This window comes from Rhinoderma darwinii, chromosome 1 (assembly GCF_050947455.1).
Source record: "Rhinoderma darwinii isolate aRhiDar2 chromosome 1, aRhiDar2.hap1, whole genome shotgun sequence".
Lineage (NCBI taxonomy): Eukaryota > Metazoa > Chordata > Amphibia > Anura > Rhinodermatidae > Rhinoderma > Rhinoderma darwinii.
In genome coordinates, this window is record NC_134687.1 from 479374509 (window position 1) to 479396927 (window position 22419).

A 22419-nucleotide genomic window follows, 5' to 3' on the forward strand; every position below is an offset into this window, starting at 1 on the left:
GAGAATACTTACTGGGCCTCAGAGCTGGGAGGGAGCAGTGCAGATCTAGCCATTCTAGAGTGGTACTGTATAACTCATCGATGCTGGTTGTGGACACGATATCATTGAAAGAGTCAAACAATGGTTTAATGACAATACTGAACTGGATTGATAAACTGAGTTAAGGAGAATGACACACATGAAAATAATGCACTATTAGGGTCCTCTTAGGCCCCGTTCACACAGAGGATTTTGCATGGTGGGTCCCGCCGCAAAATCTGTTGCGGAAATATTCCTGCCTTTGGCAGAAAGACTCCTCCTTCCATTGACTTCAATGGGAGGTTCTGGCAGAATCCGCCTGAAGATAGAGCAGGATGCTTCTTTTTCCCGCTAGCTGAAAAAGAAAAAAAAATCAGCTATCGGGAAAAAGAAGTGTCAGACTCCCATTGAAACGAACGGGAGGCGGAATTTTGCAGCAAAATCCGCCGCAAAAATTCTGCTGTGTAAATAGGGCGCCTTGAGGTGGGCCGTGTAAATGAGCGCAGATCAGCGAGACAGCTCGTTGATCAGCGCTCATTTGCTCCTTTCACAAGGAGCTATGTATGGGGACGAGCGTTCGTTACTACGATCGATCGTCCACATACATTTCTATCAGGACGGCAGCGCGTCTCCCTGTTTACACAGGGAGACGTGCTGCAGACAACTATAATACTTTCGGCTGCATAAACTATACAATCAGCTGATCGTTGCGGTTTGTCCAATAATTGGCCCATCTAAAAGGGACTTTAGAAGCGGTTATCACAATAAATACCAATAACATTGTCTGAGAATCATTTAGACACAGTCAGTAACAGGCAGCTGCAAGAAAATTGATGTCACGTTAACCAGATGAGGGCCGCCCACTGTAATATTGTTGTTTTTTGTTTTTTTTTGATATGTCCAAAAAAAAAAAAAAAAAAAAAAAAGACACAGAACTCCAAAAAATGAAAATAAATCTGGTGGAATAAACCCACCAGATTTATTTTCATTTTCTGGACATATTGATATAGGCCAGAGTCCTGTTGCGTGTATTATGTAGTATATTTAACCTCTTCAGGACTGAGCCTGTTTTGGCCTTGTGGACGCAGCCGATTTTTTTCAAATCGGACGTGTTACTTTATGTGGTAATAACTTTGGAATGCTTTTACCTATCCAAGCGATTCTGAGATTGTTTTCTCGTGACATATTGTACTGTAAGTTAGTGAAAAATTTGATCAATAAATTCAGTATTTGTTTGTGAAAAACACCAAACTTTATAGAGAAAATTTGCAAAAATCAGCATTTTTCAAAATTTAAAATCTATCTGCTTGTTAGGGCTTATTCAGACGAACGGGATATAAGTCCGTGCAACACGCGTGATTTTGACGCGCGTCACACGGACCTATGTTAGTCTATGGGGCCGTGCAGACAGTTGCGTGATTTTTACGCAGCGTGAGGCCGTGGCGAAAAAGTCACGGCATGTCCGTTCTTTGTGCGTATTTCACGCATCACGCACCCATTGAAGTCAATGGGTGCGTGAAAATCACGCGTGCCACACGGAAGCACTTCCGTGGGACGCGCGTGATTCGCGCAACAGCTGTGAAAAGGATGAATGAAGACAGAAAAGCACCATGTGCTTTTCTGTTTACAAACATACAAACGGAGCGTCATAATGATGGCGGCTGCGCGAAAAGCACGTAGCCACGCATCATACGGGGCTGACACACGGAGCGGTCAAGTGCCTTTTGCGCGCGCAAAACACCGCGTTTTTTTGCACGCGCAAAACGCACACGCTCGTTTGAATCCGGCCTAAAACAGAAAGCAATACCACACAAAATAGTTACTAATTAACATCCCCCATATGTCTACATTAGATTGGCATCGGTTTTTTGAACATCTTTTTCCTTTTCTAGGACGTTACAAGGCTTAGAACTTTAGCAGCAATTTCTCATATTTTGAAGAAAATTTCCAAAACCTATTTTTATGGGTACCAGTTCAGAAGTGGCTTTGAGGGGCCTTATATATTAGAAACCCCCATAAGTAACCCAATTTTAAAAACTGCACTCCTCAAAGTATTCAAACACAGCATTTAGGAAGTTTCTCAACCATTTAGGCCTAATTCCCCCCCCACAATCGCATCGATTTTGCTAGAACAACTTAAATGCGGCGGTCGCCATGGATTGCCGCATTTAAGGGGTTAATCAGCGGGGATCATAGCTGTGATCCGACCCAATGTTTCCCCCCAGTACTAAGGCTGCTAGTAGCAGCCTGTACTGGGAGAGGTCGGGCTGCGGGGAGTGCCTGTGCGCTCCATTAGGAGCACACTTAGATTAACGGACTACAGGCACAAGGACCAGTGCTGCAGCCCGTTAATCTACGTGGGGTGGTCGGGAAGGGGTTAAATATAATATATATATTTATTTTTTTTCCCCACTGTGCTGCTTTGCCTGCCCGAGCAATTGGACAGCTGAATGTCGGATGACCAGAGACTCCGGAGAAAAGACCCCATTTTCATCTTCTCTGTACTCACGTACACAGCACTCAACGAATAGAGGCAGCTGCAGTGCCGCTGCCTTTATTGGTCCTGACCGTCATATGACTGGTCACATGATCGCCGGGATCTCAGTAGTAGGAGGCTTCTGCTGGGTTTAACTAGGCACAGCTCTAACAGTGACAATAGTCACTATAAGGCCGTATTTACACAAACGTGTGCGTTTTGCGCGCGCAAAAAACGCAGCGTTTTACGCACGTAAAAGGTACTTAACAGCTCCGTGTGTCATCACCATATGATGCGCGGCTGCATGATTTTCGCTCAGCCGCCATCATTAGGACACGGTCTGTATGTTTGTAAACAGAAAAGCACGTGGTGCTTTTCGGTTTTCATTCATACTTTTTACTGCTGTTGTGCGAATCACGCGCGTCCCACGGAAGTGCTTCCGTGTGCTGCGCGTGATTTTCACGCACCCATTGACTTCAATGGGTGCGTGATGCGCGAACAACGCACAAATATAGGACATGTCATAAGTTTTACGCAGCGGGCACACGCTGCATGGAACTCACGGACTGTCTGCACGGCCCCATAGACGGACATATTACACGTTTGTCTAAATAAGCCCTAACAGGGCTGATTTCCCCTGTAACTGTGTTACAGTGGAAAAGTGAAATAAAAAAATGAAATGATTAAGTCCCCAAAAGTCTTTTTCTGACCTTTAAGGGACAGACCATAGTAAAAAAATAAAAGTAAAACCCAAAAATAAAATAAAAATGACACATACAATACCCCTCCAGCTATCCCTGACCGAATTGCCCTAAAACCGACATGTAATATATAAAAATTTATGGTAGACAATGTCGATCTCAAATAAAAAGTCTATTTTTGGGTAACATTTTATTACTACCAGAAAATTAAAAAAAAATTAGCCAAGTATTTTTTTTACAATTTTTTTTTTTCAAACTATAAACCAACAAAAAACACAAAAATGTGTAATCATGAGATTACGAGAAAAATATATTGAAAAAAATCGTGTCGCTAGGCCATAAGAGTTAAAACCGTTTAAATAATGTGTGTTAAAATGGCGCCTGGACCTGAAGCGGTTAAATAGCCCCAGAGCCACTACACCGGTAATAAGGTGGAGCAGTGTGCAAATAAATAACTACCTGGAAGTCAATAAGTAACATGTGTTAGGGTATGTTCACACGCAGTGTTTTCAGACTTAATTTGGGCATTTTATGCCTCGAAATAGGCCTAAAAAAACTGCTCCATTACGCCTACAAACATCTGCCCATTAATGCAATGGGTTTTATGGTGTTTTATTCCCATGAGGTGTAATTTTACGCGTCGCTGTCAAAATACAGCACGTAAAAAAAATGCCCGCGAAAAAGAAGTGCAGGACACTTCTTGGGACGTTTTTGGAGCAGTTTTTGGAGCAGTTTTTCATTGACTCCATTGAAAAACAGCTCCAATAACGTCCGTAAAAAACGCGAGTTGCTACAAAAACATCTGAAAATCAGGAGCTGTTTTTGCCTGAAAACAGCTTCGTATTTTCAGAAGTTTTTGGTCACTGCGTGTGAACATACCCTAAGGCCTTATTCACACAACAGTGAAAAAAATGTCCATTAAAAACTGATCAACTGTCAGTTTTTCATGGCCATTTTGCATCAGTTGGTCTCTAAATTTTCATCCATTTCCAGTCATTCTGACATCCATTTTGCATCAGTTTTTCATGGACGTTAAAAAAACTGATGAATTTCATTGGTCAGGCTTTTTTTTGTCCCAGCCCCCTGAAAACACCCAAAGGAAGGTCACATGTTCATCTAGACACATCTCCCTGTAGATGATGTCACACCAGCCTCCCTGTAGATGATGCCACACCAGCCTCCCTGTAGATGGTGCCACACCAGCCTCCCTGTAGATCGTGCCACACCAGCCTCCCTGTACATGATGCCACATACTCACGGGTGCAGCGCCGTCTCTTGTCTTCTTCAGGAGTGGTCACTCGTCTGCACGGGATCTGGCAAGGCAGCGCGACGGGGCGATGACGTCATCGAGGCGCCTTCAAACCCGTGAAGACGAGTGACCACACCTGAAGAAGCGCTGCAACAGCGAGTATGCCAACGATAGCCAGCAAGGGAACTAGTAGTTCCCTTGCCAATCCCCATGTAACAGATCCGTTTTTAACGGTTGTTACATGTATTGACAGCCGTTAAAAACGGATCCATTGACTTCTATGGGGGCAGTCAGGCCGTTAAAAGAGACCAAAAATAGGACGTCCTATTTTTTGACGGCCATTATTCACGGGCCTTTAAAAAAATGGCCGTGTGAATGCACCCATAGAATATCATTGCTCTGAAAACGGCCATGTGAAGGCCGTTAAAAGGACGGCCATCACATGGCCGTTTTTCACTGTCGTGTGAATAAGGGCTTAGGAATACAGAGTTATTTATCCATGCCCTGCCTGTAGTTTCCCTTTAAAATTCCCCTTTGGGCCATGAATGGGCTTACACTTTTCCTGTGGTGGTCCTGCAGGAAAACGTAATACTTACTTCCTGGTTTCCCCACAGGAATACAGCTGACCTCTGAGGGTCCCAGCAGGACGACACTTCGTGATCAACTTATTGTCAATGGACCTTTCTAACTAGTAGTGGTTGTCCAAGGTGGAGTACTCCTTTAAGGCATTTGTGGCTAAACAATAAAATATATACACTACTGCTTATTTAACCCTTCAAATAACAGTCCTATTTTGGCCCTTAACAACCAAACAATTTTTTCAGTTTTTCATCATCGGATTCAAAGAGCCATAACTTATTTTTCCGTCAAGGAAAAGCTTGTTTTTTTGCAGGATGAGTTTTATTTTTGAATGGCTCAATTTTTTAGGTACATGTACTTTATTGATTACGTTTTCTAACTTTTTTTTTTTGGGGGGAGGGGGGGTGGACACAAACGCAATAAATGTGGAATTGCGGCTTAATTACGCAATTTACTGTGCGGCGTAATATTATACTGGTTGAAAAGGAGAAACAAGGACCGCACAGCCACAATATTAATCAATGAACATGAGGTTCTTCGTTAACATTTTGATCAAATTGTATAAGCCTACCTGCCACTTCACGCGACTTGCCACCACAATATCGAACCTGCAGAGGGAGCAAACCAAAAGGCCCAGAAGCACCCCTGCTGCCAGGCCAAGCCACCTCTGGGCCACCTCCCCATACAAGTGCAGCACCACAGCAACAGCCACCACCATATGGCACCACAACAAGTGAAAAGATGGAACGAATTCAAGTTTAGATGTGCCCCCAGTGGCCTACTGAGAGCACAAGAGCAGAAACACTTATGAGGTCATTCCTTCAATTAAAATCAGCTGGGTTAAAAGCGTGGAGTGCTGGTACCAGGGATTACGAAAGAAGGGAAAGAATCTATAAATATACTGGTTAATATTATGGATGTGCGGTCCTAGTTTCTCCTCTTCAATCAATGAACTTGAACAGGAGGTTCTTAGTTAACATTTTGATCAGTAAATAACCTGTTACCTTCATTCTATGGATCGATCCCATTTCCGTGATGCCAAATATGTAAAGGTTTTTTAGGTTTTACTACTTTTGCACAATAAGACTTTTTAAAGAAAATAATTTGTTTTTTGCATCCTCGCAAGAGCCATAACTTTTTTTTATTTTTCTGACGAGGTAACCATATGAGGGCTTGTTTTTTGCAGGTCAATATGTAGTTCTCATTGGTACCATTTGGGTTACATGGGACTTTTTGATTAAGTTTTATTACATTCTTTTAGGGAAGGGGAATGCAGAAAAAAATTACGCCACTTTTCTGCGTGACTTTTAATAATGTGTTAATTTCATTGTTCAGGTCGTTTCGATCGTGGCGATACCATATATGTGTACTTATTTTTTAACAAAATAAAAAAACTTTTTATGGAAATAATGGTTATATTTTTTTAATGTGCACGGTTTAATAAATTTGATATCACATTGATTCATTATTTATTTGAGTCCCACTAGGGGACTTCACTATGCGATCTCATGATCGCTTATATAATGCCTTTGTAAATCAATATTGAACGTGAGTGTAAAACTGAAATGAAATCTATTAGGCCATGCCAATCTAATAGGCATACTGCCAGGGCAGTCTGGGAGCCTTTGTTAGGCCCCCAGCTGCTATGGCAACCCATCAGCGGCCCACGATTGGATTCGCGAGCCACAGAGGGAGTCCCCCCCCCCCTCTGTAAACCACATTGATGCCATGGTTGCTATTGGCCATGGCATCTAAGGGGTTAAACGGCCCCGATCTGAGTTAACTGCGATCGCAGCCGTTAGAGCAGGAGCCCGGCTGTCAGACAGCCGAGCACCCGCTCCTCCCAGCACTGGACACCCGATCCAGGCTTATTCCGAAGTGCCGTGAATATGCGTATGGTTCGGATTTCGGCCCCTTGTTGACCGACGTGAAAAGGTGGATTGGCAGTCACTAAGGGGTTAATATCCTTATTTAAAGGCTGAACATTCTAGTTCAGAAATCAGGTTATCCAATACAGCTTAAAGAGGCTGTCACCACATTATAAGTGCCCTATATTGTACATGATGTGATCGGCGCTGCAATGTAGATTACAGCGGTGTTTTTTATTTAGAAAAACGGTTATTTTTGACTGAGATATGACCTATATTAGCTTTATGCTAATGAGCTTCTTAAAGGACAACTGGGCGTGTTTTACTATATGACCAAGTGGGCATTGTGGAGAGAAGTGTATGACGCTGACCAATCAGTATCATACACTTCTCTCCATTCATTTACTCTGCAGATAGCGATATAGCCATATCGCTATGTGCAGCCTCATACACACACACTAACATTACTGCAGTGTCACGACAATGAATATACATTACCTCCAGCCAGGACGTGATGTGTATTCAGAATCCTGACCACTTCTGTAGCGTCTCTGATTTACAGCACAGCACAGCGAGATCTCGCTGTGAATGACAGTTTACAGCGTAATCTCGAGAGACTACACCTGCTATGCTGTAAACCACAGAGAAGTGGTCAGGATTCTGACTACACATCACGTCCTGGCTGGAGGTAATGTATATTAATTATCAGGACACTTGAGTAATGTTATAGTGTGTTTATATGGCTGCACATAGTGATGTAATAAGAACACTATATGCTGTGTAAATGAATGGAGAGAAGTGTATGATGCTGATTGGTCAGCGTCATACACTTCTCTCCACAACGCCCACTTGGTCATATAGTAAAACACGTCCAGTTGTCCATTGAGAAACTCGTTAGCATAAAGCTAATAGAGGTCATAACTCCGTCAAAAATGATCGTTTTTCTAAATAAAAAAAACAGTACTGTAATCTACATTACAGCGCCGATCACATCATGTACAATATTAGGCATTTATAATGTGGTGACAGAGCCTCTTTAAAGATTTTATAAAATACACTGCTTGAACCACAAAGGATACAATCCAGAACTTCCAGTTTTCAAGTGTCCTGCTTTTCACATACTTTTCAAACAGATCTCTTGTGCGGTCAACCCTCTGAGGAGCGATAGGTACCCCAGTGGCTGGAAGTTGCTCTTGATAGGAACTGAAAAAAACACAGCACGTTTAATGAGCTCACACCTTCCGTAATATATAAAACTAAAAGAAAAAATATTTATCATCAGACTCAATATTACACCCGTGTCCAAGTCAAATTTTCCATTTCGGATATGTACTTCTTTAAACGATAACATCTCTGGAACATCAACTATTTTTAGCTTGTTTTTTTACAAGACTTATGGGGCTTTCATTTTCTAGATTAGTTTAACGAATTCAGTGTTTTAAATTTTTACTATGAGCAGACAAATCAAATTATTATTTTATTTTTTTAAACGTGTGTGTGTGTATGTGTATGTGTATGTGTATGTGTGTGTGTGTGTGTGTGTGTGTGTGTGTGTGTGTGTTTTTCCAAAGAATCCAAAGAATCAGGCAGCACTCCAAGGTATATGCAAAAAAAAAAAAGTGGTGCTGTTTTATTGGTCCATAGGTAAATGCAAATACAAGACCCTTTCTCAAGCAGGGCAATCAGTAATAATCAATACCTACACTAATGCGGATATGGGCCACACAAAAGGAGAAGACGATGGGTAAAGTGGCATCTAGGTGACACTACCAAGAGGGAAGTCTACATTGAGGCCACATGGTTTCAGGGTATCAAGTCTATGTATCCATTGTAACTCAACGCTTAAGTAACTTTTTTCTATCGCCACTCCGCCTCAAAAGGCGGAACATGGTATATTATACAGAATCTCAAATCACGTTCTCCGGGTTTAACCCGCATGAGTAAGTAACTGTACGTCGTTGCGGGAGGTTACTTCCCACACGAGGACGTACAGTTACTGAGTTTTTTCCGGTGCACACTGTTGGCGACAGTGTGCACCGGGAACCGGGAGGTCAGCTGTCGCCGACTGCAGACACTCCACTCTTGCCGGCCAGCGGTCCTTTGCCGCTGATTTTGGCGAATTAACCCCTTAAATTCGGCGATCGGTTGCAATCGCCGAATTTTAGGGGTTTCTAGCATATCGGCAGACCGCGGTCCGAAGTCGCAGGTTTGCCGATAGTTAGTATGACAAACGGAAGCCAAACAATGGCTTCCGTGCCTGCCATGGACGGAAGCCCATCAGGACCAACCTTCAGCTGGTCCCGATAGGCTTCCTGTCAGAGTGACAGGAAGTCACTGTGTCGTTCCCGATGCACACTGTCAGCGACAAGGTGTGCATCGGGAACTGGGAGATCAGCTGCCCCCGACAGCTGACACTCCAGTGTTGCCGATCTGCGGCTCATCGCCGATGATTTCGGCAATTAACCCGATAAATGTGGTGCTCGATTGCGATCACCACATTTAGGGGGTTTGTAGCACATCAGCGGTCCCCATGCAATTGTGGGGGCTGCTGATGCTTGTGATGGCATCCGGAGGCCAGGCAACGGCCTCTGTGTCTGCCATGTATGGAAGCCTATGAGGACCAGCCTCTGGCTGGCACTCGTAGACTTACTGTCAGAGTGACTGACGTCACACTGACAGTTGGAACTACCTAGGTAGTGTAATGTATTCTAGCAGGGTAGTGTAATGTATTCTAGCAGCGATCAGAGCTGCAGGTAAAAAAAAAAAAAAAAACAAAGTGTAAAAAGTAAAAAAAAAAAGTTAATAAAAAAGGTTTTATAAAAGTGTAAAAATAAAAGTTTTTTTTCCCTAGAAGTCATTATAGGAAAAAAATGAAAAAGTAAAAAAAAAAAGTACACATTTGATATCACCGTGTTCGTAACGATCCAAACTATGAAACTTTAATGTTATTTTTTCCGCACCGTGAACGCCGCAAACAAAATAAAAACGGAAAACTATGTCAGCATCGCTATTTTTTGGTCACCACCCCTCCCAAGATATAGAATAAAAAGTCAAAAAGTTGCATTTATCCCCAAATAGTACCAATTAAAACTACAACTGGTCCCGCAAAAAACAAGATGTCGCACAGCTTTTTTGACGAAAAAATTAAAAAGTTACGGCTCAGAATATGGTGTCTCAGAAAATTAATTATTTTATAGAAACTTAATTTTATTGTGCAAACGCAGCAAAACTTAAAAAAAAACTATACACATATGGTATCGCCGTAATCGTACCGACCGGTAGAATAAAGTAAAACTTAATTTATTGCACACGGTGAACGCTGTAAGAAAAAGAATTTAAAGCGGCAAAATCGCTGTTTTTTGGTCACCTTAGCTCTAAAAAAAAGATCATGTGGGGTCAAAATGCTCGCTATACCCCTAGAGGGTATAGATTCCTTGAGGGGTGTGGTTTCCACTGTTTTGGTCCCTCCGGGGCGTTGCAAGCACCACATGGCACTGAAAACCAATCCAGCAAAATCTGCGCTCCAAAATCCAAAAGGCGCTCCTTCCCTCCTGAGCCCTGCTGTGGGTCCAAACATCAGTTTATGACCACATATGGGGTATTGCCGTAATCGGGAGAAATTGGTTTACAAATGTTGGGGTGCTTTTTCACCTTTATTCCTTGTAAAAATGAAAAAATTATATGTTTCTAAAGAAAAAAAAAAGGTGATTTTCATCTTCACAGACTAATTCCACTAAATTCTACAAAAAAAAACAAAAAAAAACTGTGGGGTCAAAATGCTAACTATATCCATAGAAAAATGCCTTGAGGGGTGGTTTCTTTAATGGGGTCACTTTTGGGGTGTTTCGACTGTTTAGGTACTAGAAGATCTCTCCAAGCCTGACATGGTGCCTAAATTATATTCCTAAAAAAAGGAGGCCCCAAAATCCACTAGGTGCTCCTTTGATTCTGAGGCCGGTGTTTCAGTCCATTAGGACACTAGGGCCACATGTGGGATATTTCTAAAATCTGCAGAATTTGGGCAATAAATATTGAGTTGCGTTTCTCTGGTAAAACCTTCTGTGTTACAGATTTTTTTTTAATTACAAATGAATTTCGGCAAAAAAAAAATAAAAAATTTCATTTGTAAATTTCACCTCAACATTGTCTTAATTCCTGTGAAACGCCTAAAGGCTTAAAATACTTTCTGAATACCTTGAGGGGTGCAGTTTTAAAAATGGTATGATTTATGGGGACTTTCTAATATAGGAGGCCCTCAAAGCCACTTCAGAACTGAACTGGTCCCTGAAAAAATGGCCTATTGAAATTTTCTTGAAAACATGAGAAACTGCTGCTAAAGTTCTAAGCCTTGTAACATACTAGAAAAATAAAAAGGACGTGAAAAAAAAAATGATGCAAACAAAGTAGACATATGGGGATGTTAACTAGTAACTATTTTGTGTGGTATTACTATCTGTTTTACAGGCAAATACATTTAAATTTAGAAAAATGCAAATTTTTGCTAAAATTTGAAGTTTTTCACAAATACATATTGAATTTATCGCCCAAATTTTTTCACCAACATAAAGTACAATATGTCACGAGAAAACAAACTCAGAATCGCTTGGATAGGCAAAAGCATTCCGGCGTTATTACCACATAAAGTAACATGTCAGATTTGCAAAAATCATCTGTGTCCACAAGGCCAAAACAGGCTGTGTTCTAAAGGGGTTAAAATCTGTAAAGAGTTTTGAGACCGGAAGATCGAGTCTCTTCTTCCGTATCGTGTAACGATGTTGATTCAATCGTGTCTTCGCATCAAGTGACGACTCCCCTACATATAAAAGATGACAAGGGCACTGGAGTACAGATATAACAAATTCCGTATTGCAGGTCAGGAAATAGTTCATTTTAAACCGTGTGTCAGTATTCGGATGTCTAGAGAGGTTCCCTTTGACCATAAGAATACAATTTGTACAACCTAAGCATGGAAAGCAACCTTTTTTAGGAGGGTATAAGTTTGTCGATTACCCTTGGAAGAACCAAGGTCTGACCTCACAAGCTGGTCTTTAAGATTGAGCGGTCTCTGATACGAGAATAGAGGCATATCACTGAAATCATCTATTTTGGGAAGACAACGGCCAAGTATTGGCCAAGGTCTTCGAATAGTATCATTAATCCTATTGCTCATATAAGAAAAGGTAGAGACAAAGGGAATACGTTTATTCCTATCTGTTCTATTTTGTAGTAAGTCAGTTTTAGGAATTAGATCCAACCGGTGTGTTGATCCAGCAGATATCCAGGATACCCTCTCGCTTTAAATTTATCTGCCATACCTTCTAGACCATGATCAAGTCTATCGTGTTTATTGAGAATTCGTTTGGTCCGCAATAATTGGTTGATAGCTTGTTACACTATGATAGTTCACACCTAAGACGCATGATCAAATCTTTACCTATTTCTGTTTCAATATGTCTTTATTAAACAGTTGAGACATATATGTGAACAGTTCTACTCGCAGGTAGAAGTAAATAGTTAGTCTCAAATAATAATTAAATCGTTAATTCCTATACGTTTTAACATTTTGAGAAAATGGGATTCAAAATAATATGGATAATAAAAATAAAATAAATGTTGTGAAGAACGTATACAGGTCATAAAGAAAAAAAAAAATTTATACAACAGACAACGTATCAGCTCCCACTAGAAAGGGAGAGGTCTTCACCTATTTCTGTCAGCGTGCTGCACAAATAGGTCCGTGGAGAAAACCGTGCTACTCCGTTCCACAAACACATCCAAAAATTATAACGTGGTCTTGGAACGAACGTAAAATGTAACAGTTTGGTCAATTGTATTAAGAAAGTCATGAAAATCAGAGAGCTCCGATGGTCCTCCCATCCAGACGAGGAAGACATTCTCTATGTACCGCCACCATCTCAGCACAATGCGAAAATGGTGGGATACATAGATGAGGTCCTCCTCGAGGGAACGCATGTATATATTTGCATATGTTGGTGCTATGTTTGAACCCATAGCACTTCCTTGGCATTGAACATAAAATTGATAACGAAAGAGAAAATAATTTCTGGACAGTATAACCTCTAAGGCGGGATTCACACGACCGGGTCGTTCCCGAGCCCGAGTATCGGCCGGTAAAATCGGCCATTTTGCCCGGCCGGTTTGCATAAAGTTATGCATCCGTGCCGTGCCGGGCAGATCCGGACAGTGACATCAGCGGCAGCTCCTGAAGGGGAATCCCCATGTGTTCGGGGATTCCGCTTCAGGAGTTTCCCCTGATGTCACTGCCCAGATATGGACAGAGACATCAAGCGCTCTGTCCAGGAGCGGAATCCCCGAAAACACGGGGATTCCGCTCCTTTAAGGAGCTAAAGTGCGGCTAGCACATAGCAGAGCGGGGAGATACCTCCCTGCTCTGCTATAGTGGCGTCGCTGCAGTAGTAGCAGCCGCAGCGGCAGCAGCTGCTGCTACTAGCGGCGCCATCGAAGGTGTCGCCGAGCCAGGGTGCTTTTAACAAGCAGGGGAAGGGAGCCAGCGCAGCGCTCCCTCCACCTGCTGTACACCCCGGCCCTGCAACACAGTGTACAGCGATGCCATTCGTCAGAATGGCATCAACTCCTCCTCACATGCACTCTGCGCTGTGAGGAGGAGGAGATAGAGCGCAACCGCCGGGAAACCCGGCCATCACTCGGAACACATTCCGGTGATGGCCGTGTAATACCCGGCCCCATAGACTTCTATGGGAGCCGGGCGGCCGGGTGCCCGGGCAAAGATAGAGCATGTCCTATTTTTTGACGGCCGGATTTCCCGGCCGTCAAAAAATCGGTCGTGTGAATAGCCCCATTAGGGGTCTATCATTCCTAATGCAGCCGGGTGCCGGCCGATTTATGAACGGCCGGCACCCGGCCGGGAAACCCTGCCGTGTGAATGAGGCCTAATAGTGAGAATAACAGATTTGCATTCAATTGAATAACGAGATTTATCCAACATTTTCCCAACAGCTCTAAGCACACATTTATCCTGCTTGAGAAAGGCTCTCATGTGGAGCTGAAACATTGCATTTACTTATGGACCAATAAAACACCATTCCTTTTTTGCGTATACCTTGGAGTGCTGCCTGATTCTTTATAGATATATACACACACACACACACACACACACACACACAAACACACACAAACACACAGTACAGCTCTGTAACAATTAGTCCTTTTTCCATCACCCTGGATCGCTGTGAGGGGAGAGTGAAGAGGGCACACACGACAGTGAAAAAAATGGCAGTCAACAACGACTCAACGGTCACTTTTTCATGGCTGTTTTGCATCAATGTGGCAAAATAATTTTATTCCATTTCCCGGCTGTCTGACCATTTTTAACCGGCATTTGCCATCAGTTTTTCATGGCCGTTAAAAAAAATAAATAAAGAAATAAATAAATTTATGAATTTTAATCGTTAGGGTTTTTTGTCCCAACCCCCTTAAAACACCACAGTTCCCATGTAGATAGTGATGCAATACCACTGTAGATAGTGCCACATTGCCCACATAGGATAGTGCCAATGCCCAAAGATAGTGCCCACTGTAATAGTGTCACAGTACCAGTTCTCCCTGTAGATAATGCACACAGTGCCCCTGTAGATAGTGCCAATATGACAGTGCCCACGTAGATAGTGCCACACCCCCTGTATATAGCACCCCCTGTAGATCGCACCACACCCCCTGTAAATAGCAATATCCCTGTTGCAGATAGCGCCCCCCCCCCCCACGTAAATGGCAACCCCTTCCTGTAAATAGCACCACAGTAGCTCCCTGTAGGAGTGGAATCCCTCTGGCCGAAGACTCCGCTCCTACAGGAAGCCCCTGATAGGTCTGTCCATATATGGACTGGGATGTCAGGGGTTAACTCTAAAAGCGGAATCCCCTTCCAGAGTGGGGATTCCGCTCCAGGTGTAGCCCCGGACGTCACTGTCCATATATGGATAGTGACACCAGGGGCTTCTCCATTAGCGGAATCCCCGGCCGGAGGAATCTCACACCGGGGATTCAGCTCCTAGAGAGAGCCACTAACGTCACTGTCCAAACGGACAGTGATGTCAGCTCTCTCTAGAAGCAGAATCCACGGCCAGTGTGATCTGACACCGGAGATTCCACTCCTAGGGTCAGTTCAGGTGGCGCTATCTACAGTTTGGGGGGTGGGGGAGGGGGTTGGGTAGAGATGCCATCTACAGCGGGGGGGTGGCACTATCTACAGCGGGAATGGAGAGACAGCGGGGGCTGCCTCTAGAAAGGGGAATCTTCGGCCAGAGCACTGGCCGGGATCCCGATGCTGGAGGGAGCTTAGGTGGCACTATCTACAGAGGGTTTTTATCGCTGCCTTCAGCGGGTTGTGGGTGGCACTATCTACAGTGGGGGGGGGGTGTATTCCGGGCTCTCAAAGCCCCGGCCGACATGAGAGTGCAGTGCTGCTCACACTGAAGCAGCACTGCACTCATTAAACCTAGTTTCAGGCTGCCAAAGTCTATACACGTGCTAACTGCACAGGGCATCGGCAGTTAGAACGTATATAGCCATATGGTAGTCGTGAAGGGGTTAAACTTCATGAGCATGTGGGGGTTTAAAGGGGAAATCCATCCAAAACTTATATTCTAACTTGTCAGAGGTGTTAGGAAATAAAAAGCACCAAAATCTATAGGCCTGAACCACCACGGATTTCCAGATGATGGGGCTGCTGCACTCACTAGAACCACGTGACCTGTTCAGCACTGCTCGAATTTCAGTTGCTGGAAATCTGAAAAATGTGCAAAGTGCAATTTAAATCAATTGTAGTTTTCCTCAAATGTGGTGTCAGATTTTCTTTGATACCAGAGGAACATGGGTGCTTTATAGTTTTGGAAATCGGTTAAGGTAGAAGCTTACAGCTTTCACTAGGTCTCTGGTGTGTCAACACCTCACATACACAGACTTCCCCTTTAAGTTACCCTCTTCTGTCAACAGGTTGAAAAAACTATATATCAGTGCATAACTAGGCAGATTTGCCACTCATGAGCCGGAGGGGATTCCACTGCCAGACTTTACTGAAGACACGGATTTGTCTTCTTTCTAAAAAAAAAAAAAAAAATCAAGGATTGGGACATACAAACCTGATGGCATGATGCAACTCTTCAACCTCTTCCCTGAGTCGTCTGGTTTCTTCTAACACTTGGGTTCTCTCTTGCTGAAGTTTTGCAATATAATCCACGGTTTTCTGTAGTGTAATTGCATGACTGATCTGTAAAGGAAACAATGAACACTCAAGTAGGCAAACAAGAAATAAAACTGGAAGCGGGGGGGGGGGGGGGGGGGGGGGGGGGGGCGGGGGGAGGGGCGCTGAAGTGGCACCAGCAAGCCACTGTGCATTGGCTAGGGTATTTAGATATAGGGCTATGACAGTGAACTGAATTTTTGCAAGAGAAGGTTTAGCTACAGTATTTTTAAAGTAACTACATATTACACATACTGTATCTGTAAAATGTAGGCTGACAGCTGCCAACATACCCTGACAGTTTGTATCCGCTTTATACTTTTTTGAATGGAGCACATTCGACATGTTAAATAGCAATGTGTCAAAAATTTTTGTGATGAGCTACATTTTAAATGGTTAAATACAGTAGGGGGTTTATTTACCGGTTTGTTGTTTGAGGACACAAAACTGTTTAATGTGTTGAAGGCGAGTTTTATATTAAACCTCCTCTTCTGTTCTGCAGAAACATGCTTCAACCTTTGGGTCTGCAAGAAAGTAATAGGGTTAAGAGTGTTCTATGTTCATGCCAGGTTAGGTAATGTAAGTGATTAACGTCATTCTTGGAAGTTACCCGGATTTTAGAAGCCCACCCAAGCAGAGGCGTAACTTAAAGCTCCTGGGCCCCAATGCAAAATCTATAACCGGGCCCCCAGCTACCATATATAATTTATAATGGTGTCTTCTTATGGGACTGAGGGGCTTTTGGGCCCCCTCAGGCTCCAGGGCCTGGGTGCAACGGCCATCCCTGCAGCCTCTATAGCTATACCTTTGCACCCAAGCACACCATTAGAAAATAAAAGAAATACTTACCAAGATCCACTATCCAGTGTTTATGACCTGGCTGCCAGGGTGAGCAAAATGGCCACTGGGATCACCCGTATAAGAAAATATAGGCAAGTATACTACAGATATAGTAGCTTTGGTGGAAAAGGGTTAAGACGTAAGCTTTGCAATTTGCGACTGTACCTTGAGTGCAGAGCTTTGACGGTCAACTGTGCTTTTTCCTGAGCTATGCGGTGGACTGAGGCTATGTTCAGATGGACATGGTGAGCCTTGCCTTGAATTCTGACAATCTCTGCCTTAAACACAAAATACAAAGGGAAAAAAATAAAAATAAAATAATAATAAACTTAATAATAATAATAAATATTTTTTTTTTAAAATTACAGATCGATGTAAAACCACATTAAAAAGTCTAACTCCTTCAAGAAGTCAAGAAATTTCGGAGTTTCCTTTCACGTCCCATCAAGGCACCGGGAAACAAATTCACATACCTGAACTTCGCTTCCCCGACTCAGTGTGACATACAAAGTAGGATATCGGGTCACATCCAAATTTTTACGTTTTGAGCAAAGTTAGGCTTTAAACTACGGCCATTATTAAAAACAGTATGCCAACAAGAACACACATTACATTAACATTCAAAAGTGATCACACAGCCCTATATATTTTACCAAGTCGACACACATCCTTATATAATCCATCATTGCCTGCATTAGGATGCCGACAACTCAATGGACAACAGAAGAATAACTGATATATTGCAATTAAATACATCATAGCATGGTGTATTCTCCTGAGCTCACAGGATGAAGGAGAGGGCACAGTGCTGCAGTTCTGTAGGGGCGACATCTCTCTCTTCACCAGGTTATCTTGAGCCGGACTGGGAAAGATTCGAGAAACAGACTTGGACTTCTGGCTGCCCTGAGATTGCCGAGCTGGTCCAACAAGAATACTCCCATGAAACTCCGACATTCCTGAGGCCTGTTAGATAAGGTTAGAAAACTTCTATGTGATCTACAGTCCACTGACATACTATATATCCTTGGTGATGGTAGCACATACACAATTTCATTAGTGAATACATGGACACTAGTGAAAGCATCAACTACTATAAAGGGTTTTATAGAAAGTTATATTACAGCAAATATTCCTCGAAAGTGTAATATTTGCATAAAACTTAATAGGTCAGACTTTAAAAGTAACGCAAGGAATAGTGTAAACTTATAAAAAAAAAAAAGTCATCAGGCTCTTACTCCTGCAAGTCCAGCTGGTGCAATGACAACATTGGACTGTGTAATCCTTGGAGCCCGCAAGGTATCGGTCTTGAGGGCGGCAGGAGATACGATCACAGCTTGAGTCTGACCTGAAAAGTGCGCTGAAAGAAACAGAAGCGGTCAGAATACAAGCCACGTAAGACCTACTGTACAAATATGTACTGCAAAACAAAAGAAAAAGGGGGGCATGAATAGACTGCAATTTAAAAAGGGGTACTCCGGCTTCAGCAAATAAACGTTTCCTGTATAATGAAATGAGATACAATTTTCCAATAGAGTTCCTGTATGAATTCTTGATAGTTCTCTAGAGCTCTGCTTGCTCTCATTCAATTTAACTTTTGTTTACTTAAAAGGGGTTGGTCACTTTCTACTAAAGTTTCTAAAATACCTTAAACTGCAGCGTTGAGACACAGGCACCCTTAAAGAGGCTCTGTTACCAGATTATAAGTGCCCTATCTCCTACATAATGTGAACGGCGCTGTAATGTAGATTACAGCAGTGTTTTTTATTTAGAAAAAATAATCAATTTTGACCAAGTTATGACCCATTTTAGATTTATGCTAATGACTTTCTTAATGGACAACTGAGCGTGTTTTTACTTTTTGACCAAGTGGGCGTTGTGGAGAGAAGTGTATGACGCTTAATAATCAGCATCATACACTTCTCTCCATTCATGTACTCAGACATCGTGCTCTTATGAGATCATGATGTGTTGTTACTTACTCACACATTAACGTTACTGAATTGTCCTGACAGTGAATAGAACTCACCTCCAGCCAGGACGCGATGTCTATTCACAATCACAACACGTTTGTGTGGGACTTAATGACAGCAAGCGTGATCTCGCGAGATCACGCAGTACTGTCATTTACAGCGTGATCTCGATGTGCTGGGCTGCAAGTCCCACACAAAAGTTACCAGTGTCGGGATTGTGAATAGACATTGCGTCCTGGCTGAAGGTGATGTCTATTCACTCTCAAGACACTTCAGTAACGTTAATGTGAGTAAGTGACAGCACATTGTGACCTCGCAAGATCACTTTGTGCGGAGTACATGAATGGAGAGAAGTGTATGACGCTTACTTGTCAGCGTCACACTTCTCTTTACAACGCCCACTTGGTCAAAAATAAAAACACGCCCAGTTGTCTAGTAAGAAAGTCATTAGCATAAATCTAAAATAAGTCATAACTTGGTCAAAATTTATCGTTTTTCTAAATAAAGACCACTGCTGTCATCTACATTACAGCGCCGATCACATTATGTAGAAGACAGGGCACTTATAATCTGGTGACAGAGCCTCTTTAACTACCCTATTGCTGACCCTGCTGCTGAATAGGGCAGTGCCATCCTCCCCCTGGTTCAGAGGTGTAAACAGTGGACGGTGGTAGTGAATCCATAAATAGCTGTCAAGAAGGCAGCGGTCATGTGATTTACCCACATTGACCGCTTCCCTGCAGCCGTCTCTGCTGCGGTGGCGCTGAATGCGGTCAGCCATGTGCATATACAGGCATCCGACTCTTCGTCCTCTGCGCATGCGGTAAATACATTTAGCGCCGACGCAATAGAGAAGGAAGATGGTCATGTGGGTAAATCACATGAGCGCTGCCATCTTGAGAGCTATAGACGAGATCACCATTACCGCTCAATGTTTACACCACTGAATCAGGGAACCGGAGTCTCAGCAAACCAGTTTAGGCCATTTTAGAAACTTCAGTAGAAAATGTCCAACCCCGTTAAGGGAATACAAATGTATTATCTACCTAATTTTTTTGCTACATACGGTTAAAAAGCAAGATATAGAGAACGGTGTGGTTTACAGCAGTGCTTCTCAATCGGAGGTGGGCTCACTGGTGTGGCGCCCAGCACTTGAAAGTGAGGCGCAGCTGGGCAAGTCGTTTTGACAGAAAGGATCATATGCTGCACAGGACTTTCTATGGCTGCACCAATCTTTGGTTTAGTAACGTAACGGACTCCTCTGGTGCTTATTCTAATGTTCCACTGGGTTCAGGCGACAACTTAAGAGAATTGTTTTATTTTTATTTTGGCAAGGACTTTCATCAATAATGTTCTGGTTGCTGAAGCACATCTTTGTACACCATTTTACACTTTAGGAATACATATAATCTAAAGTAGGGTAGGGTAGTTTAAATACACTTACATTTCTTACCTTATACTAGTCCTGAGCATGAATTATAGTGTAGATCTGCATTCACAATTAAACCGCTATCACAAACCATCAACAAGCTGGTCAACAGACACTTCTTAGCGGAGCTCCTATAATGCGGTGTGACCGTTGTTTTTTCCGACATTAGACTACACACTTCGTGTAAAATGTACTTCCCAGAATGCAAATCACCAGAGCAAACCTAGTGCAGATTAAGCCAGCAAGGAATACTGGGAGATTTAAGCCCAGATCGTCAGAATTGTGAATTCAGTCCTGGACTATAATACAGGTTGTAACTCAGGATCAGTACAAGATATGGAAGGCAATGGTTTTGCAAAGTTAAAGTGATATTACACGGCCTGACGTGGGCCGTGTAAACGAGCGCCAATCAACGAAACAGCTCGTTGATCGGCGCCCGTTTGCTCCTTTCACAAGGAGCTATCGATGGGGATGAGCGGTTGTTACTCCGATCGCTCGTCCACACATTTCTATCATGTCGGCAGCGCGTCTCCGTTTACACGGGGAGATGTGCTGCCATCAACGATAATAGTATCTGCATTTAAAGCTATGCAGCCGATTGCTCGTTCATCGACTGATCGTTGCCCTGTTTACACAGTGTAATTATTGGGAACGAGCGTTTTCTAAGTAGGTGTGCATCTCTCTTGGGCGTTACAGAAACAACCAAGCAATCTATCAAATTCTTCCCCTATTTAAGACCACCTTGTGTTTCAAAATGAGGGTCACGAGACCGCATTCTCCCAATAGTTGGGGCTCATATAGGTAGGACGCTAACCTATCAGACATTTATTGCATATCAACTTGTCTTTCTTCAGAATACGCCTCAAGTCCTGCAGAGCCAACTTGCCTCTTTTCTCCCCTCAGTTCAGTTTCCATTCTGCCCTAAGTTAAACAGCAATCCGAGTCAGACTAGTTGCTGGGGACATGTTGCCTTACAATCCCATTGAAACGAAGGTGATGGTTAGTCAGTGCAAGAAGTTCAGCTCAAAGTATGCCTGGCACTGACAGAAAAGGGGCAAAGCAGCTTGGCAGGAGGAAAGACATGCCACTCAGCTCACCCCGTGGTACAAAATTAAAAATATTATTACAGTTCTCATTAGGAAAATAGTTGTAAAGAATAACGCATTACTTTATGGAAGAGCAATTCGATTCATACACTTTTATAAAGATCACACCTTGCCATAGTTTATGCAATACATGTTCAATTCACTCACCACACATCCAATTCACGCTAATGCTTCTCCTAGAACAGTTGTTCTATTGCATTGTAGATTGTGTGCGAGTCACTAAACTACCAGCAACCTCATCATCCTCTACTTACAATTTCTCCATATGAGAATAGAAGGTGGTTAATGCAGCAGATAAATCTAGCAACTCCTGCTGGTTTAGAACACACTGCTGTACTTTGCAACTACCACAAGGTGGCCCTGTTCACATGCAGCTTTTTAAAAACATTTCCGCTGGTTTTTTATTTAAAGAGGCTGTCACCAGATTATCAAATCCCTATCTCCTATTGCATGTGATCGGTGCTGCAATGTAGAGAACTGTAAATGGGTCGTTGATTATATTGGAGTCGGGAAGGGTTTTTCCCCTAAGATGAGGAAAATTGGCTTCTGCCTCATGAAGATTTTTGCTTTCCTCTAGATAAACAGGAGAATAGGTGGACCTGTGTCTTTTTTTTTTTTTTTTTCAACCTTATGAACCATGTTACTAAGAAGGCACTCCTGTTTGCAAATTCACCATGTGAGCAATGTTAAAGAATACGTACCCCTATGAAGCCTTTGTTTTTTTACTAAAAAAAAAACAAAAAAAACTGTTGTGTGTTGTGCAACTTTGTAATTTTTATAAAAAAAATTGTTTTACTTTTTCAGGTTTCAGTGCACGATACTGCTTCTATGTATCCTGGATACATAGAAGCAGTATCTGAAAAAGTAAAAAAATAAGTTTAGTAAAAGTAAAATTACAAAACTTGCACAACACACTAAAATACACTGTTTTAGTAAAAAGAAAAC

At 42.6% G+C, this 22419-nt stretch overlaps 1 protein-coding gene across 1 annotated transcript in view; it reads right to left on the reverse strand.

Moving 5' to 3' along the window:
• The window catches only part of MLXIP (MLX interacting protein), a 79399-nt gene that overhangs the window by 6035 nt on the left and 50945 nt on the right, over window positions 1-22419 (reverse strand). Inside the window, exons 10-16 of the mRNA XM_075834236.1 lie at window positions 18205-18326; window positions 17755-17932; window positions 17135-17247; window positions 16552-16653; window positions 16029-16156; window positions 7971-8094; window positions 13-142 (exon numbers count right to left, since the gene is read on the reverse strand). Of these exons, the coding sequence (XP_075690351.1) occupies window positions 13-142; window positions 7971-8094; window positions 16029-16156; window positions 16552-16653; window positions 17135-17247; window positions 17755-17932; window positions 18205-18326 (897 nt within the window). The remainder of the gene's footprint in view (window positions 1-12; window positions 143-7970; window positions 8095-16028; window positions 16157-16551; window positions 16654-17134; window positions 17248-17754; window positions 17933-18204; window positions 18327-22419) is intronic.